Here is a 21,088-nt window from a genome sequence, read left to right on the forward strand (position 1 = left end):
TTATATCCCTGAGTGCATATATTAACAAATTAAGGAGGGCAGAGATCAATGAATTGGGCATGCAACTCAAAAAATTAGAAAGTGAGCAAATTAAAAATCCCCAGATGAAAACTAAATTAGAAATACTAAAAACCAAGGGAGAAATTAATAAAATCGAAAGTAAAAGAACTATTGAATTAATAAATAAGACTAGAAGCTGGTACTTTGAAAAAACAGATAAAATAGACAAAGTACTGGTCAATCTAATAAAAAAAAGGAAAGAAGAAAACCAAATTGATAGTATCAAAGATGAAAAGGGAGACCTCACCGCTAATGAAGGGGAAATTAAGGCAATCATTAAAAACTATTTTGCCCAATTATATGGCAATAAATATAAAAATTTAGGAGATATGGACGGATATTTACAAAAATATAAACTGCCTAGACTAACAGCAGAAGAAATAGAATACCTAAATAATCCCAAATCAGAAAAAGAAATTGAACAAGCCATCAAAGAACTCCCTAAGAAAAAATCGCCAGGGCCTGATGGATTCACAAGTGAATTCTATCAGACATTCAAAGAGCAACTAATCCCAATACTATACAAATTATTTGATATGATAAGCAAAGAAGGAGTCCTACCAAATTCCTTTTATGACACAAATATGGTACTGATCCCAAAGCCAGGGAGACCAAAAACAGAGAAAGAAAACTATAGACCAATCTCCCTAATGAACATAGATGCAAAAATCTTAAATAGAATACTAGCAAAGAGACTCCAGCAAGTAATTAAGAAATATATCTAAAACAAAAAGATAAAACAATGAATCAAAATGAGAGGCTGACACTAAATTTCCTGGGCATTAAAATGATACTTTCTCTGCTAAAAGGAAACATAGAGCACCAACTAATATCAATCTTAAAGATGCATAAAGAATGCTTGAATCCTCAGAAACACCTAACAAAAGGAACTGAGAGAAATGAACACGCTGCTGGAGAAGAGAGAAAACCAAGAGGAAGATTATGCTTTATAAATGGGAAATCCAAAGAATATGGATATGTCATAGCACTACAAAGAATTTGTACAAAAACAGAGCATGTATTGGGGCAAAGAGATACTGCAAGGAATATAAATAGGCAAAAATACTAAATTCTTTCTTTGTAACCCAAAAGGCAATCAAAATAGTAATCAATTTAGGGAGCACAATCAAAGGCTGAGTCTGAAATGAAAACTTAATAATGTCCTAAATAACATATGGATCAAAAAAGCAAGTAATAGAAATAATTATCAGCTCTGCAAAAGACAATGATTATCCGAGGCAGCTGGGGTAGCTCAGTGGATTGAGAGTCAGACCTAGAGATGGGAGGTCCTAGGTTCAAATCCGGCCTCAGACACTTCCCAGCTGTGTGACCCTGAGCAAGTCACTTGAACCCCATTGCCCACCCTTACCATTCTTCCACCTAGGAGCCAATACACAGAAGTTAAGGGTTAAAAAAAAAAAAAAAGACAATGATTATGATGAGATAGTACATCAAAATTTCTAGGATACAGCTAAAGCAGTTCTCAGAGGAAAAGTATTACTCTTCAAACATACAGTAATAAAACTGGAAAAGTGAGAATTTAATGAATATGAAGTTTTAATTTAAAAAATTCAAAAAAAATGTTTAAAATTAGAGAAGAAAAAATTAAATTGGAAGCCAAAAAGAATATTGGAATGACAAACAAAATTAAAAGCTGGTCCTTTGAAAATACAAACAAAATTGAAAAACCTGTAGGCTACCTGATGAAAGATATGAAATCAAATCAACAAAATAAAATATATAAGTCATTTAAAAACCCAGAAGAAATAGAAAGAACTACCAAAATCTATTATGTACTGTTATACGCAAACCAAACTGAGGACACAAAGAGAAAGCATCTATTCCTTTCGGAAGGGAATGGGAGGTGTATACGTTGTTTTCATGGATGACTGTGTTGATGTCATTGCATTTAGAAGGGAAGAGCCCCAGTTCTTGTCACTAAGAATCCTCACCCACTGAGGCTGCAATGCTGTCTTTGTGCCTGAAGGCCCCAGCCTTGTTCCTTGTGGGAATGCTGGGATGCAGTACATGCAGCTCTATCATACTGAGAATGACAAGGACTCAGGGGCTGCTGGGGCTCCAGACACCTGCTCCAGGGCTTTTGTCAGCACCAGATCTGCCCTGGAGAAGCAGGCAGTCCCATGAGCTCAGAGCACCCTTGTGCTAAATTGCTGAAGCTGCCTTCCACATATCTCCCTCCTATTTATGCTTCTCAACCAATGTGGCTCTTCCCTGCCCTCGCCAGATCTCATCTCCCATTGGAGAAGCTTCAGTTAGACACAATGATGATGCTTTGCAGGGGATACTGGACCCTCCTCTCCTGCCCAGGGTGATCTAATAGGAATCTGAGTTAGGCAAACTAGATTGGGATCCTCTTCCCTCTGCCTCCATTCCTGAATTGGCAGTTTTCCTCTACAACAGACCACAATGGTTTCTGCTTAGCCATGACTGATACTTGTACAAATGACAGGCAGCAGGGACTGAGGCATCCCCCACCTCAGTTTGAGGCCTGGTGGAGTACGGGTTCTCAGAGACATCCACTCAATCATTCTAGGACAATCACTGAGAAAGAAACACAATTTCCTCAAAGAAAAAGGGAAAGCCTAAAGTTTGGTCCATACTTGAAAACATGTATCTTGGTAAAACCTGTCCCTATAGTGCAATGCCCTTCAAGAGACCAGGATACCTCTGCACCAGGAAGCAGAAGCGTAGTAAAGGTCAATGCTATACTTTCAGATGACATTTGTCAAGTTTCTTCATCTGGCTAAGTTTCGTAGAAAACATGGTTAACACCATTAACATCATTTTCTCCAAAATGATAAAGAAGCTCTGTAAATATCTACTGAAATAATAAAACAGGACCAAAGAATTCAGAGCTTATAGCTCCTTAGAGATCTTTTCTCCTACCTCTCCCATTTACAGAGGAGGAAACTGAGACCCAGACAGGATCAGAACTGATTTGATTTGCTCCTTTCATACAGGTAACAAGCAGCCAACCCTTCTGAAACAAAGGTCTTTTGACTCCAGCCCAAGCCTCTCAGAAGAGTCCATTATCAGATGGAGGCTACAGACAATGATGCGAAAGCACAAGCCAGGGCTATGGGATCTCCAGGTGCCATTTCTTAGGCAGATGATAAACTACAGGTCTAATGACTCACTTTCCACTACAAGATATTTCTCTGACTTTTTCTTATTGTGACAGACAACAGATTGATTAAACCTAGTCATGGGATTTGACACTATAGCCATTGGCTTCTATTTGTTGATTACTATTGATTTTCTTTGATACTTCATTTAAAAATCAATAGTTGGAAAGAAAAACAGGCCTGGTTTGCACATACTTAAACACACTGTTTTGTGCAGGAAGGGGCTGCTGTCTGGGTCTGAACCTGATGTCCAATTAGGAGAAAGGCTCTTAAACAGGTGAAAGCAAGGGCTTGCCATCGATCGATGGGCACTTTTCTTTCTCAATCAGAGGAAGTGGCTATAAATTAGGCTCATCAGCACTATTTTCAAGACATTCGTAAAGCAAATAACTGTAAACTCTTTTTTGCCCTACAGTAGTGTTTGTACTAAGGAAGAACCTCCCTCAGAGCAAGTACCTGGAGTTCATCCGGGCCTTCAGCTTTTTGGCTTTCTTCTTGTTTTTCTGCCTGTCATCTCCATCTTTTACAGGCTCCGTTGGTGTTGAGCTTTCAACGACAATGTCAACAATATACTTCTTCAATGACAGATGCTCCTACAAAAGACATCAAAACAGCATCTGATTTCCATGAGCTTAATGGTCATGCAAGATTCTCCTCCTGTCATCCATAAGAATTCTGAAAAGAATTTAAGTAATAACTCCTATTTGAGGACCTGATACTTCAGTCAATAATATGCAGAAGTAGCCTATCACATAGCAGCCACAATCCTTCCCTGTTTGTAAGTCAGATTAAAGAACTTCACATCACCTTGTAGAGGATCATTAATTCTCTCAGGACACTATGAAGAAATTTAGGAACAAAACACTTATAAATGACAAATATCAATGTTTCTAAGCTTCTCAAATAAGAATAATTTATTCCCTCCTAGTAAGCTTTAACCTTTATGGAGGCAAAGGGGGTTCCATTTCTTTTGCAATGACCAAAAGCAGTAATCCCAGTAAAGACAATCTGAGGAAATCAGTCCAAATCCCAAATCAAAATAATGATAAAAAGAAATTAAGAACCACTTTACTCTCCTCCCCAGATGCTACCAAAGAAATTCTAGATCAAGCATTTAAGGCTTGTCAGAATCCAATTTATTTACTTTATAATTCTGCTTGATCTTACTTCTCTTGAAATAGTCTAAGTTTCAGCCAAACTATTCACTAGCTGCTTCCCAAATTTAACATTCTGTCTGGTCTATTAAAATTCAAAAACAGATGCTACTGAATAATGAGACCTCTATTGTAGTTCTCCACCTCCTTACCAATGTGGAGGGTCACAACTCACATTACAGATCAAGAATGACAGACTCTCAAAACACAGAGAGGAATCCAGAGGTTTTCTAGTCCACCTAATAGCTGAATGAGAAATCAGTTTATCGCATACCAAAGCAATCAATTGAATTTTTCTTGGTGGCATTAGTTAAATGAAGGGAAAATTACCCTTTCCCTGGGCTATGAAAACAGAGCAAAAGTTTTGGCATATCATAACCCAGCTGAAAAGACTTCAAGTATAGTGAGTCTCTTATTTGAATGAGTTCAAGAAAATGCATGAACAAATTAATTATTGGCCACCAGATGAGTAATTTTTTAGCTAAAGTAACTTATAAAGGCCAAAACAGAAAAAGAAATGCATTCAAATGAAACTATATATTTTAAATTTAAGTATTTAAGCATTGCACTGAAGAAAAAGATGTTTTATAACATATCATGCCAAAATTTGGTTAATATGCAATGTTCCACTGGATGAAAGTATTGTATATTACACATTTGGAGCTGGGGGGTATCTTAGGGGACACTTAGGCTAACCCACTCATTTTACTTGTGAGGAAACTGAGGCCCAAAAAGGTTCAGTGACATGCCCAAAGTCGGATAATAGTTAAGTGGCAGACAGAAGATTCAAATCTGGGTTCTGTGACCCAAATTCAGTGGTCTTTGCAATAAACTATGCTGTGGTATTCCCTTGTTTATTTAACAAGAGTCACACAGAACTCTTGGGGCAAGTAATTACAATACCATTAACCTGATCTACTTAAATGAAATGCTGATTCTGAAAAATAAAAATAATTAGAATTTCTATTTCAAATGAAATGGAGAATGGATGTCAGAAAAGGTATTTTTCCATTTCTTAAAGAAGTCTGACAGATGCATAACAAGCACCACAACAAAGCACTCAAAAGAACCCAGAAATAAGCCAACAATCACTCAATCAATACTGTTTAGAATAACAACTCATGAAGAAACTACTAGTATTAATAGAAAAGCAACTCTAACACAAACAGTGAAAAGCAGTACAGATGAAATGAATACCCACAAAGCCTGGCAACTAAATTAGAACTGCAAGAGGATTTATAGGTGAAATTGGGACACCCCCCCAAAAAATGACATAAAACAGAATACATCTACCAGTCCTTCTAAAGCAATCAGGTCCTCATCACCGAGGACTGTATTTGACTTCTACTACCTAAGTACAATGAGATGCAAGGAAGCAAAAAAAGGACTTGAGAAAAATGAAGTAGGAAAAAAACAATCACCAAGTGTTTATTAAGTGTACTACAGACTGGTAATTGTGTTAAGTGGAAGGAAGAGAGGGAGGGAGGGGAAAATAAAAAAAAGTTTTAAGTCTGCTTCAAGCCACTCAAAATTCATCAGTTCTCTCTCTGAAGAGGGATAGCATTTTTCTTCATGAGTCCTTTGGAATTATCTTGGATCATTCTTTTGATCAGACTAGCTACATCTTTCAAAGCTGATCCTCATTACAATATTACTGTTACTGTGTACAATATTCTCCTGGTTCTATGAAAAGTTTCACGTTGCATCAGTTCATGCAAGTCTTCCCAGGTTTTTCTGAAACCATCCTGCTCTTTGTTTCTTATAGTACAATAGTGTCCCATCACAATCACATACCACAACTGATGAGCATCCCCTTAATTTTCTGATTTTTGCCACCACAAAAAGAGCTGCTTTAAATATTTTTGTACATGTGAGTCCTTTTCCTCTTTTTCTGCTCTCTTTCATGTTTAGAACTACTATTGATATTATGAGATCAAAGAATATATACCATTTAATATTCCTTTGGGTATACTAGAGTTGCAAATTGTTCCCTAGAATGGTTGAACCAGTTTGCAATTGTGTCAACAATGCATCAGTGTTTTCCATGTCCATGTTCCACGTTCCAGCATTTGTCATTTTCCTTTTCTGTCATGTTAGTCAATTTGACAGGTATGAGGTGGTACCTCAGAGTTGTCTTAATCTGCATTTCTCTAATCATTAGTGACAGAGCATTTTTTCATATGACTACTAAACTGCTTGTTCATATCCTTTCACCAATTATCAACTGGGGAATGGCTCTAATTTTTGTAAATTTGGCTCAGTTCCCTATACATTCAAGAAACATATAGCGAATATCAGAGAAATTTGCTATAAAATTCCTCCCTCCCCCTAACCCCATAGTTCCCTATTTTCCTTCTAATTTTGGCTGCACTGGTTTTGTTTGTGCAAAAATGTTTTCATTTCAAGTAATCAAAATTATCCAGTTTACCTCTCATGAGGAAAAAAAAAAGTCATCTTATTTAATTATAAATTCTTTCCTAGATGTGACAGATATTGCTTTCCATGCTCCCCTAATTTGCTTATGATATTATCCTTTTTTTGCTTAAATTATGGACTCATTTTGACTATATCTGGATATGTGGTATGAGGTGTTGATCTATTTCCTGTTTCTGTCAGACTGTTTTCCAGTTTTCCCAGAAGTTTTTGTGAAATAGTATTTCCCTCAAATGTGTGGATCATAGGGTTTATCAAACACTAAATTACTGTGATCATTTACTACTGTGTACCATATACCTAACCTATTCCACTGACTCACCACTTTCTTCTTCTTCTTTTTATTTAAACCCTTACTTTCTTAGAATCAATACTATCATTTCCAAGGCAGAAGAGCAAAAAGGGCTCGACTATTGGGGTTAAGTGACTTACCCAGGATAACACACCTAGGCAGGATTTGAGGTCATATTTGAACCCAGGACTTCCTGTCTCCAGGCCTGGCTCTCTATCCATTGAATCTATTAGCTGCTTTCTCACCACTTTGTGTTTAAGTCAGCAATGGATTGTTTTCATAATTATTACTCTGTCTACATTTTTTACTGATGCCCTTGATATTCTTGACATTTTACCCTTTTAGATAACTTTTGTAAGAAAAAGAAAGTGAAGAGGAGGGCTGAAGGGCTTTCCGAGAGTGATTTTAAGAATGATTACTATTAGTTAATGAATTTTCTTATTTTAGCTTTCACTTTCCAATTTTAGAAAAATCTTTTTACTCTTACAATTAGATATCATCTGATTAACATAGTAGTTAATTATGGGAATGAGATTTTAAAAAGAGAAAAGCAACAATGAGGCTCAGAACATCAATTTGAGAAGATACGAACCCAATTCTGTTATAGATAGGTAGAAAAAAACAGAAGAGCTTTCTTATACTCATAACTATGCTTTTAAAAAGTAAAAACATCAAGGTAGTTATTTTCTAGGGCCTAGCAAGTACTAGTAGGTTTGTGCTATTCAATGCAGTGCCTTAGACTAAATTTGTAGGTTATGGCCATGGAATATAACAAAGCTAACTAAACCACTTTGGAAGATTTCTCTCACACATATCATTATTATTATGTCCTCTTTAAAGGGCCAGTAAATGTGGGTATCTTACATGACTAGGAACAAAATATGGACATAGCATAAATACTCAACCATTAATATACAGGCCTTCTTTCATAACCCTGGTCATCTTAGGTGAGAATACCACTTCTTTCTTTCACTTTGTTTTCATAAAAACCAGGTGAATTGCTCAAATAGTCAAACTGACTTATGACCCCATGAAACTGGAAGTTCTTTTAAAAAATGAAGAGCAGGGGGCATCTGGGTAGCTCAGTGGATTGAGAACCAGGCCTAGAGACAGGAGGTCTTGGGTTCAAATCCAGCTTCAGACACTTCCCAGCTGTGTGACCCTGGGCAAGTCACTTGACACTCCCCCCTACCCCCCCTTTTCCTAGCCCTTACCACACTTCTGCCTTGGAACCAATATACAGTATTGATTCGAAGACAGAATGTAAGGGGTTTAAAAAAAATGAAGAGCACAAACTATCCATGCCTGTACAACTTATGTGACTTGTTCACATACTTCAATAAGTTTTTCATAGGTTCACCATATAATGAACTAGAGGGCTTCCTCACTTTCTTTTGACATAAGAAGGTACAAGAGGAGCACTCTATCTATCTGTCTAGCATCCCTTTGACTTACCACATCACCAGTCCATCTTTTCTTATAATCATAATTTCTTAATGACATATTTTTCAAAGTTCCTCATTGGTCAGAAGTTGGAGCTTACTCGTACCCATCACATGATTCTCTGTTGCCATTTGCTAGATATTACATTTTTAATTCTTTAGATACCACCATATTGTATATTTCACTGCCATCAAGGAAAATGGTGGAATACTGGCATAAAAAATCCCCCCAAAACCTTATCTTGGATGGGAACCTTGAAATCATTAAAAGAGTTTTGAAATTTTGATAATGCAATCCAGACCAATCTCCTTATTCTGTTTAATTCTGGGCCCAGCCCACTGACTCTATATGCTCTAACTGTTCCAAATGTAAATGCTGATAGACAAGCTGATTCACCTTTTCTGTGTGGAAGCTTAGACCAAATTCGCTTCAATGATAACAGATCTCTTCTAGGATGCTCTGCAATGTCTCAGAGCTGGATGCAATCAATAAAGTGTCACCAACAAACTAAAGCATTTAGAGAATTCCACCTTTCACAGATTTCTTCTCCAACTTAAATACTGAATTTCCTCAAAACAAATAGAAACAATTTTGGCAAGGACATATCTTCCTGGTGTATTTCCCACTAAAAAATTTTTATTGCTTTATCTTCTAAATAATTTTGAATGATTTTGATGCAATGATGGAAGATATCTCATTTGAAAAAAGCCTTTAAAAATGGCACTTTTCTTTGCCAAAACAAATACTTTTTTGTAATCAACAAGCAATACAGTCCCTCTTATATTTTCTATATCTTTCAGTTAAGCCAACTGAGGTCTTCCTGACTCCAGACAGAGCACTCTCATCCCCTGAACCACCAAGTTCTTTCTATAGAGTGGCATTCAATAAACTTGAAGACAAGAGCTGCGGGTAAAGGACAAAAATTTCTAGATAAGAGGGGAAAGTCATCTAACAGAAATTCAGTTTAAACTAATGTCTTCCAAACGCATCCTAAGAAAAACCAAGTGGAAGCATTGTCTAAATCAGTGGTTCCCAAACTTTTTTGGCCTACCACCCCCTTTCCAGAAAAAATATTACTTAGCACCCCCTGGAAATTATGAAACTATTTATTGTACTCAGAATAGAATAATACAAAAAAAGTGTGGCCATCATGGCCCCCTGGATCCCTGCAGCACCCACCAGGGGGCGGTAGCGCCCACTTTGGGAATCACTGGTCTAGACAAAAAGTTACATCATAAATAAATTAGAGGATTCAGGAAGAAATGTCCTTTTATATCTAAGGATAGGGGAAGAGTTCAAGACCAAACAAGGGACAGAGAGGTTCACTGATGATAAAATGTACAATTTAGATTACAGAAGATTTTTTAAACTTTTGCACAAATACAATGAATATAGCTAAAATTAGAAGGGAAACAATTAAATTGGAAAAATATGTGCAGCAAATTCCACTGACAAAGGTCTAATTTCCAAAATATATGAAGAACTGATTAAAATGTATGAGTAGCAAAGTCATTCTCCCACTTGACAAATGATCAAAATTTATGAATATGCAATGTTCAAAGGAAGAGATCCAAGTTATCAATAGCCAACTGAAAAAAATGTTCCAAATAATTAGAACACAAATTAAAGCAAATCTTAAGTTTTCATATCACATGCATTAATGTCATGGCCAGTGCGTATTCCAAAAATCTCTTCAGGGCCATTTTTCTCCCCTTTTTAAGGGTTTCATTTGCTAATCTCATCAGCTCCCATAGATTCAATTATCTCCACGCAAATGATTCTAACATTTACTTTCTAGCCCTTACCTTTCTCCTGACCCCTAGTCTCAAATCTCCAACTCCCTACTGAACATCTCAAACTGCCACCACCCTCAACACTGAATACCCGTAGACTATTGCCATAGCCTGCTGGTTTACCAGGCTTCAAGTCTCTCTCCACTCTAGCCCACCATTCATTCAGTTATCAGAGTTGTTTTCCTAAAACACAGGCCTGACTATGCACCTCGATGTTTAATAAACACCAGTGTTTCTATATTTCCTCCAGAACCAAATATAAAACCCAGTTTGACTTTTAAAACCTTCCATCACCTGACACCTCCTCTCTCCCCCACCTCCATGTACTCTATTGCTGGCTGTCTCCTATGTCTGGAATTCTCTCCCTCCTCATTTCCATTTCCTGGTCTCCCTGGCTTCCTTTAAGGCACAGATGAAATCTCACTTTTTTTAAGCAGCCTCTCCCAGTCTTCTTTAATTTTAATGCCTCCTCTCTGAGACATCCTGCATATATCTCATTTGTACATTGTTGTTTATATGTTGTCTGCTCCTATTATATTGTAAATTCCATGAAGTTAAGGACAGTATTCATTTTTCATTTTACCCCCAATGATTAGCATGATGCCTGGCAAATAGTAAATAATAATGGAATGCTTTTTGACTTGACTGAAAGAATACCTTTGACAACATGTCTCCATTACTCAATTAACTACAGTAGCTCCTATTATTGTCAGGATCAAATGCAATCTGTCATTTGACAGTTAAAATCATTCTAAACCTGTTTCCAATCTACTTTTGCTGCTCTTGTTAAAAATGACACCCTTCGTATACTCAACAGATCCAGCCACTTCTATTTCTCCCATGACACTCCATTTTCTCTCTCTTTACTTCTGCACAGGCTTTCATTCAAGCCTAGAAGGAGAGCCCTCCTCATCTTAGAATCCCTGGTTTCTTTTAAAGGTATAGGCTTGGGCTTCAACAAGAGAGTGGTTTCGGTGGTTCAATGGATTGAGAGCCAGGCCCAGAGAATGGAAGTCCTGGGCTCAATTCTGGCCTCAGACACTCCCTAGCTGTGTAATCCTGGGCAAGTCACTTAACCCCCACTGCATAACCCTTACCATTCTTCTGCTTTGGAAATAATACATAGTCTTGATTCTAAGACAAAAAAGGTTTAAAAAAGGTTTTTTTTTTTTTAAAAAGGTTTTTCCTATTGGTACTTGTCTTTCAAAAATCACCTTATATTTATTTTCTAATACAGATAGATATATAGATATAGATATAGATATGCATATAGATATATCTTGTCTCCACCAAGAGAATAGAAGCTCCTTGAAAATCAAGGTCTATTTCTATCTTAGCACATAGGCTGGGCCATATAGTAGGCACTTTATTTATATATTATTGAAATTATTATTGAGAACTTAACTACATATATATTTGACTTTCTGGTGGATCTCAATTATTTGGAGAATGGTTAAGTTGTGGCAAAGAATATAATGACTTTCTGTGCCAAAGAAATGATGAATATATGTTCGCAGAAGGATAAGATTATATTTATGAATGAATGCAACATGAAATAAGTAGAACCAGAAAAAACAATGCACAACAATGCAATGGAAAAATGAATAAAATGAAACTGAATGTCATGGAGTTACAGTGACCAAGCTTGACTCCAGAGAAGAGACAAGGAAAAGCCAACTGCTTCCCTTCATATCAAAGGTGGGGAATTATGGGTAAAGACTAGGTTGCCTGACATGGATACTGTAATGTTTGGTGTTACCGCAGTAAAATTTTTGTCCTTTTTCAATCTTTTTTATATGAGGTAGCTAACTATTTGGGAGGAGTAGAAATATGTAGAAAGATGAATGTGATATAACAAAAAAGACAGCAACAAAAATAATTTTAAAAAAAAGGAAACCACAATTTTATGATGATTCATGAATAGGATGAATTTTTTAGGATTTTACTACTTTGAACCAGGAAGGCAAAACCTGATCAAATAACATTGAAAACCTAGCCAATTTTATCATCAGTTATAAAGTAACAATCATAAGACAGCTAAGAAATGCTAATCTCTTACATGTAATCACTTGAAAAAAAGGTTATAGATACCATTAAAAAACTAATCGTAAATGGGAGAATAAGTCAATCTGAATCATGCCTATCACATTTACCCAAAGAAACAGAACACCTTGAAATGCAAGAATGAGAGAAGTGACTAGTGACCACTGGGAATGTAATCAGGAAAAAAGTCAAGATCCATGATCTAAAATCTCAAGAGGTAGTATATAGTTTGGCATACCTTTTCATTCCTTGAATTCTACTCAACAGCTTTCCCTCTAGCTGGGAAATTCTTTATGAAATTATTATCATTTTGAAAAGCTCAACAACAAACAGCTACATTACAACAACTACTTTATGTAACAGATAAAGTAGTTTTAAGTATGTGAAAGACACATCTCAACCATACTAGTTACTATAGGGGTAAAACAAGTCTCTGAGGTTTATCCAAATTCTAATCTAGATACATTAGTGCCCAAAGTGACAGCATGAGCAAAATGCAGCTAATCCATTGCTTGAAAGCAGACACCATAGAAAGGAGACAAGCCATCTTCCGATATAGGATGACAGTCCACCAGCTGTCTCCCTGCCACTCAGGGACAATTACAAATGCTCTATCAGCTGTCCGATAGGTGGGGATGATGAATGAGGACAAGCCTTGTGTCTTTTCTGCAGATTCTGATGTCCCTTTCCTGATCTAATCTGAGACTTAATAGATGACTCAAAGACAAGTACAGAGTTCAACAAGCTTATTCATTTATCATCTTCTAAGGACTGAGAGAGCTCTTAGCAGTCAGTAACACAACATGGGATGACTTCAGAATATGCAATACAAATGAACTGGGTCTATTTTAACTGAAGATATTTCTGAGAGTCCTCCAGTTTCAAACACAGAAGCTTGGATTTACATTAAACTTCATCCTCCAAAGTCATTTAAGGAAGACATGATTAACCTCACATGCCCTAAAATCAATGGTCATTTCTCTAGTATACAGATCAAAGGAAACAATTATCACAAGAAAAACATTTAGCAATTTTCAGTTGTGAAAAGATATTATGAAGAACTCACATGGTAGTGAATGAAAACTTGGCTCTACAGACATGGCCACTGCTATTCCATTCTTCTAAGTTTCTATTGATATTTTCATATTTAAAAAGCATGCATAGACGTTGAATATAAAATCACATACTGAGTTTCTTGCAAGGAAGTATAATTCCTTCAAACTTTTGCAGCATATTATAGACCACTGGGGTAGAGATGCAGAGCCTTGGGCAAGGCTCTGCTGCTGTTGAGCCACAGTGTGCTGGAGTAAAAGGTACTGTTCTGGGAATCAGGATCCCAAAGTTCTGGGCCAACAGCACCACTTAATATTCTGGTAACCTTGAGCAAGTCACCTACCTATGCACTACATGAGTCTCAGATTCCTCATCTGCAAGATGAAAGGGGTGAATCAGCTTGAAAATTCTATGAACTCTACTTAAACTAACTTCTATTCAAAGTAACTGTTGTTCTATATAGGCTAAAAGTAGTGCTCTCACTGCACTCCTTGATCTCCTTGCCTTTTTAAAAAGATTCCAATTAGTGTTCAGATAGGCTGAACCTTTAAACTCCCCTCCCTATTTCCACTATATCAATGCAAATGAAGAGATACTTACATTGACCTTTTCAATAATTTTTGGCTTAGGCTTTTAATAAGCAGACAGAATTTTCTGGTTAAGAATGAAAACTAATCAGTTTCTCCTATTATACATAAATGGAAGAGTAATAAAGACTACTTAACCCATGTCAAAGTATATTATTACAGAGATGAAATAGTTTCTATGTAAAAAGCATTTTAAATGTACAAATTGTTTTCTTCACAATAATGCCATAGAACAGGCACTGTAAGGATTATTCTTCCCATTTTACAGATTTTAAGGGGAAACAAACCTCAGAGTCTCACTAGTACAGAAGTGGAGGGATTTGCTTAAGGGAATACAGACAGTAAAGAGCAGGGTTGGGATCTACATTTTAATTTGGATCTGGCTGTGCTAGTTGCATGTAGCCCTTCGGGTAATCCTAAAGGCTATGCCAACAGAGTGCAGCCTCCAGCAAGTGTGACCACACTTTCAGCATGGTACCAGGAGCAGATTGTATCAGCTGACTGAAAACCAGTGTAGCCAAGCACTGTGAGCTTACTACTGCAAGGTCATAAGGTACTCCATAAAACCAAGAGACCCAAGAAGACATCCAAGAGGTCTCTCTGCATACAAAATGATTTTGCTCATAAAATGCTGGATCTAATCCACAGATTGTGCCTCTTCCCAACTCAAGCTTTCTCTAAATTCTCTTGCTGCAGCTCATCACATAAGATTTTCCATTTCCTGTCTCCATGCCTTTGTGCAGGCTTTGCTCCATGTCTAGAGAGCACTCCCTCCTCTCCTCTGCCTCTTAAAATGCACAGCTTCTTTCAAAGCTCAGTCCAAGCAGTGCCTCCTCTCTAATGTCTTTCCTATCTCTCTTCACTCCTCAAATTTCCTTGTATTTACTGTAAGCATTTATTTGAATATGTACTTGAAGATAATATCAACTGCTTGGGGGAAAGGCTGTTCCATTGTTGTCTCTCTCACATTGCATATTCTTAGTAAAGGCTTCTTGAATGATTGATAGAATAAGGAAAAGTGAATAAGCATATATTAAGTGTCTGCCATGTGCCAGGCACTATGCTAAGCAATTTATCAATATGATGTCATTTGAACCTCACAATAACCTTGTGAAGGAAGTGCTATTTATTATCCCTGTTTTATAGCTGAGAAAACTGAGGCAGACAGTAGTTAAGTGACTTGTCCAGAGTCACGCAGCTATTAAGTGTCTGAACCTGGATTTGAACTCAAGTCTTCTAGATGCCAGGCCTAGCACTCTACCTACTGGGCCAGCCCACTGCTTTAGTTGATGATGCAGAAGATATCAATGGGTTCCTGAATGTCACAAGAGGATAATAGAATCATCTATAGTAGCTTTGCTATAACTGAAAAGGCTTTCAGTATGGACACTAGGATCAAGTATAAAGTCACAGGTTTTCCAGTAACCAGCCTATCTAAATACCCATACCCAGCTAAGTCACTGGATGATGACTATTGTGTCTCTAACTTTTAAAAAAACTTTTTAGCTTTTGTCTTGTAATAGATAATAAGCATTGGTTTCAAGGCAGAAGAGTGGTGAGGGCTAGGCAACTGGGGTTAAGTGACTTGCCCAGGGTCACAAAGCTAGAAAGGATCTGAAAATAGATATGAACTACAGTTCTTCCAACTCCAGCCCTGATACTCACACTGTACTACCTAGCTGCCTCTCCATGACCATAGCTTCTAAGAGATCATCTATTAAGTCGTAGAGATGGAGTAATCTTGTTTATAGACAACTCACTGAATGAGGTTCCCCATCAGACAAACGAGCAACTTGAGAGAAGGACTGGTCTTCTGCCTTGAAAGCCCTTGTACTCAGCACGGAGCAGGCACTTAATAAGTGCTTTATGGGCACTTGAGAAAGGTACAATAATAAGTGAAATCACACATGTTTGAAGTACTATTATTACTAGGCATCTCTGTAATTTCCATAGGACTTTAATTTCATATATTCTAATCAACAAACAAGACAAATTACATGATTCAGAGAATTTTTTTAATCAATACTTCTTGTATGACGCTGTACATAAATATTCAGTGCCACAGCAACGAGAAATGCAGCTTAAAACACTGTTTTGCTATCTGCCATTTTGGAACTGACACACATTTTCCAAAACAGGATACAATAGTAATTTTTAAAGAATTTTTTTCAATTAACAAGCAATTGGAGCAGCTAGGTGGCTCAGTAGATTGTGAGCCAGGCCTAGAGACAGGAGCTCCTGGGTTCAAATCTGGCAATAAGACACTTCATAGCTGTGTGACCCTAGACAAGTTCCAATTGTCTAGCTTCTATTACTCTTTTGCCTTGGAACTGATATTTTGCATTGAGCCTAAACAGAACCAAAGGGTTTTAACACACACACACACACACACACACACACACACACACACACACACACACACACAGTGTGCATGAACACCTGTTTTTTTTTCTTTCCATCTCCACTCTGCCCCCACCTTCCTCTTCCCTGCCACATGTATACCCTTGGGGAAAAAAAAAGAAAACCGTTGTAAACAAATATGCAAACTCAAGCTAAACAAATCCCTATGTTGGCCATGTCTAGAATGCCCTATTCTCTGTCTTGAGTCCATCCCCTCTGGGTTTCACCATCAGATGAGTCACTGATCTTAAGAGGTAAAGTAAAAAGTAAAGTAAAGTAAAGTAAAATAAAGTAAAATAAAGTGTAAAGTGCAAAGTGCAAAGTCAAGTCAAGTCAAGTCGTTGTAATTAAATTGTCTCTTGGGTCTTTAACATTTAATAAGCCACTCTTCAGGCTTTAAACTCGTATCAAAAATCCAAATTTTGCTTTCTGCTTTGATCCACCAATACTATTTGTAAATAAATAAAGTTTAAAATTTGGAAACATGCTACATTCTATAAATTGGTCCTGTCAGTACTATGGAATCTAGAACACATTTTCTCATAGAAACCCTCTGTGTGGGCTGGTTAGGTCTTGGAACCTAGCCCATGCAAGCCTATTTAATTGATAATAAAACTGAGACAGCTACACTATAAATATGATAAAAATAGAAGATTTAAAAGAATAACAGAATGTTAGTATTAGGGGGAACCTGAAAAAGCAGTCTCACCAAACAGATGAGGACGCTGAAGCCTAGAAAAGTCAAGTGACTGGCCTGACATCTTACAGCTAGTAAGTGCTCGTATAATGTGTAGTCAATTGATCTTTATATGCTTTCATTGGTATTCTCGGAGGAGGAGCCTGGGAAGGCTGTCCTAAATCCCTCTGCCTATGCCTTGAGAACCAGAATCTGCAAAGAAGTGAGAATATGGCCTGGGAGAGTCCTCTTGCAACCCGTGAATAACTGGTTCTTGGCCACTAGGCAAGGTTAGCAGGGAGGGGGAGACAGAGGGAGAGAAGTTTCAGGAAGGCTGGCAGGGAGGGGGGGAAGAAGAGAAAGAGGGAGAAAGTCTCAGAAACTCTCAGAGGAGATTATGAGATGAATGGAAAGGGAGGTAGGTATATGAGTACTTTCCCCAAGACAGAAAGGGCTGATCCAGAAATGGAGTATTAGATTCCTCTTCTTTCAGGCATCCCTGATGAAGGAGGAATCAAGGAGAGAGGATTGGCCTGGAGGCGTAAGCATGCGTGGCTCAGACTAAATATTTAGATTTATGAGAGCAAAAGCTCTAGGCTCATCTGAAAAGCAGGGAAACTGAGTCATGGGGGGGGGCGCAGAAATCAGATTCACTCATAGAAACCGTGTCCAGGGTGGCAGTAAAGAATACGGTCAGAGGGAAGGAAAGGAGGATAGGGTTCAATCAAGAAGAGGGAAGAGAGGAGAGAGAGGGAAAGAGCCTTAGAGAGTCTCAGGGTCAAATGGAGTCCAAGGAAGAACATGACTCGGCCTGAGCCCAGCCCAACAGTGGGTGGTCAAGTTCACCGGTTCCCATTCAGGAAAGCATCTGTCAGTCTGTCTAACAGGGGGTCCAACCTGAGACAAATGAGGCCTGAGAGTGGATTAATACAGCAAAGCTTTATATAGAGGAAAAGAGAGGACAAAGGGGATGGGAGGCCAATGGCAGCAAAAGGGGCAGTGGAGAAGTGGGGACCAGGGGACATCAGTGCCAGCAAAGATGGCTGCTAAGTCTTCACTGGAGTGGAGAAGGGGCCAATCTTTATAGTGTGGTTGTCTAGGATGGAGTAACCTGGACAGCCTCTATTGGTCAAAGCAGGCTACTTGGGTTCAGTTTATTGGATGGTCCTAAAAGGGTGTGGAACCTCAGTCTCTGGAGGTGAGAAGTTCTCAGGTCTGATGGTCAGGGATGCAGGGGGCCATCTGTCCAGGCCTAACAGGAAAATCCTGGTGTCCTGCCCGGTTCTACTGGGTTCTGTCACATGGTTTGAACTGGGGAAGGGAGGGCTTTGGTCCCATGATCTATCAGGGATCCAAAGTGAAGAGCAAAGCAAAAAAGCTATATGCAAGGCAGAGAGGGAGAAATACCCTCTAGAATGCAGAGTCAATTTAAAAAGGCAACAGGGAAGAAAAGCTTCATTGTCGTCGTCGTCATCATCATCATCATCATCATCATCATCATCATCATCATCATCATTTAATAAAGACAACAAGAGTAATAGCAGGTAGCATTTATATAACACCTACTTATGTGACAGGCCCAGTCCAAAGCACTTTACAAATATTATTTCCTCTGATCTTCACAACTTTCCTGGGAGATAGGTAGGGGCTTTCATTATCCCATTTTACAGATCAGGAAACTGAGGGAAAGGTTAAGTGACTTGCCTAAGGTCACACAGCTAGGAAGTGTCTAAGGCTAGATTTCAATATAAGTCTTCCTGACTCTGTACTGGGCAATCTATCCACTGTATCACCTCACTACCCCATAATATGTCCATAATATGGGCATCTGCTATTAAGTATTATTGAAATTGTACTCTACTGGGCTCTGGTCATCCAAATTCATGAACTACTCAATTTTAAGTCTCAAAAAGGGTTAACACCCTAAATAGGCAGTTACTTCAAAGAAAACCAACCTTCATCTAGCAAAAGATTACAGATTTAGAAGTGGAAAATAATATTTGCAAAGTACTAAGCAAAGTGCCTGGCATGAGGCAGGTTATGGGAATTGGGTGACACAATTCTTGTACCAAAATTCTAGGGCTACCTCAGTTCCCTTTCTAGTCAATTATGGGCCTAGTCTAGCTTCTGTCCTCTAAGAAAATTTTATTCAATTGTGAGAAAACCTTCTTGCTTTGTTTGGACCTTGCCCTGCATGACCAGGAAGCTAGACTACCTCCACCTGCTACACCTTTAATCAAGAACCTAGATTATTCTGACCACAAACCCAGTCAGGCCCAAAGACTAATGCAAGGAGTTTTCTCAGCATTGTACATCTCAAGTGGCCCATGTCTTATCTGAAAACTGGCCCCATACTAGTCAATCAGTTGCTGTTTCCATGTTCCTTTGATTGTGTACAGACATTTGCTGGGGGAAGAGGGGGAATAGGACAGCTCTTTTTCTGACTTCAGGAAATTGCACCTTCTCATTCTCCCATTCCCAACTTGGAAAGTCCTTAATCTTTCAGATTACCTAATGTTGTGGCCTGGCTGATATTCTGTTAGGACAGGGCCCAGATCCTCCACCCAGAGTGAGCTCTGCTCCACAGCTCCAAGCTGCCTTCTTCCTCCATGCAAGATTAGGAGGCTACGTACTTCATGAAGCCTGACCTCACACAATATAGACGCTTTTTTCTCCATGGTATTTCTGAAAACCCTTTGTCTAAGACTGCAGATCCTACTTTCTTTCATACTTTTTCATGTACATATCATATATCCCCCCCAATCAGATTGATATTTTCTTCAATCAAACATCAACGTAATTAGAGGAATTTAAGGAAAAGAAATGTGGCCAAAAATGAAAGAGGGTTGAATATACACATGCATATTATGCCCCATCACATTCTCACACATTCCAACAGAGGTCTGAAGTAATAAAATAAAAAAACTGTTGATCTATGGCCTTGGTTTATTGATTGGTGATCAGTATGCCTAGATCTAATTTCACTAGCCAATAAAACAAAAAATAAGTGTAATAAAAAATTTTAAAGTCCTGAGATAATGTACTCAAAAACAATCATATGAAACAGCATCCTTAGTTTAAAAGAAACTGACAAATTAAAACTAACCATGCTTTCTGTAAGTAAAACTGTGGACAGATACAGAAGTTTTATCTTAAACAGAATGGTAATATTTCAAATTCATTTTGAAGACTGAATCTCATAATTAATTGATCTATTCATAATACTATCATAAAACAAAAGATTTATGGTAAATGATTTTAGTTTTGTTCATTTTGTGTAATTTATATTGATAAAGAAACAAGCTTTTCCCCAATGTTTGCAAAACAGGGCAACACAAAGGTCTAATTCTTTAACTATACTGACAGTGATTTACAAAGGCAGAAAAAAAGGGGCTACCTTAAAATTCAAAAGTGAATGAGGATGAAGGCACAGAATAAAAGGAACTCTCCATTATTTCTCAAACTGTCATCAACACCCGAGGAGTCATGACCCTTTCCCTTCCACCACAATGCCAAGCATCACCAACAAAGAGATCAGCAAACAAATCATTTCTCTAAACACACTGTTCTATTTATGTTGTTTCCATTTCAACATTACATTTGTCTTTCTTTAGTCACTTAATTAGCTAATTTATTTACTGATCAAAATAATTTGGGGAGATTTTAGAGTTACATTAGATTTAAAATATCTTATCAAACATAACACTATTTTAAGATTTGTGCTTCCTCTTGAGACTTAGAGCATTTCTCAGAATTCTTTAGAAGTCACTATGAATTACTCTAGTTCTTGCTCCATATATATGAAACATTTTAAAATTAGATAAAATATATAATACAGAACACATATGAATCTGATATATGTAAATACATATTGGGTATAGTATAATAATATATTTGTTATAAACATTAGTGAGCATTAAAAATTAATTTTCAATATGGGCTACACAACTTTATCTTCCAAATCTTAGTAAATTTGCTATTTTATGAGTCATTTGTAGAGGAAAACAA

General features: G+C 37.6%; 1 protein-coding gene across 1 annotated transcript in view; it reads right to left on the reverse strand.

The window, feature by feature from the left end:
* The window catches only part of SCAPER (S-phase cyclin A associated protein in the ER), a 388,867-nt gene that overhangs the window by 259,389 nt on the left and 108,390 nt on the right, over positions 1-21,088 (reverse strand). Inside the window, exon 20 of the mRNA XM_044660293.1 lies at positions 3,663-3,799. Within this exon, the coding sequence (XP_044516228.1) occupies positions 3,663-3,799 (137 nt within the window). The remainder of the gene's footprint in view (positions 1-3,662; positions 3,800-21,088) is intronic.

The sequence above is a fragment of the Gracilinanus agilis genome, chromosome 2, assembly GCF_016433145.1.
Source record: "Gracilinanus agilis isolate LMUSP501 chromosome 2, AgileGrace, whole genome shotgun sequence".
Lineage (NCBI taxonomy): Eukaryota > Metazoa > Chordata > Mammalia > Didelphimorphia > Didelphidae > Gracilinanus > Gracilinanus agilis.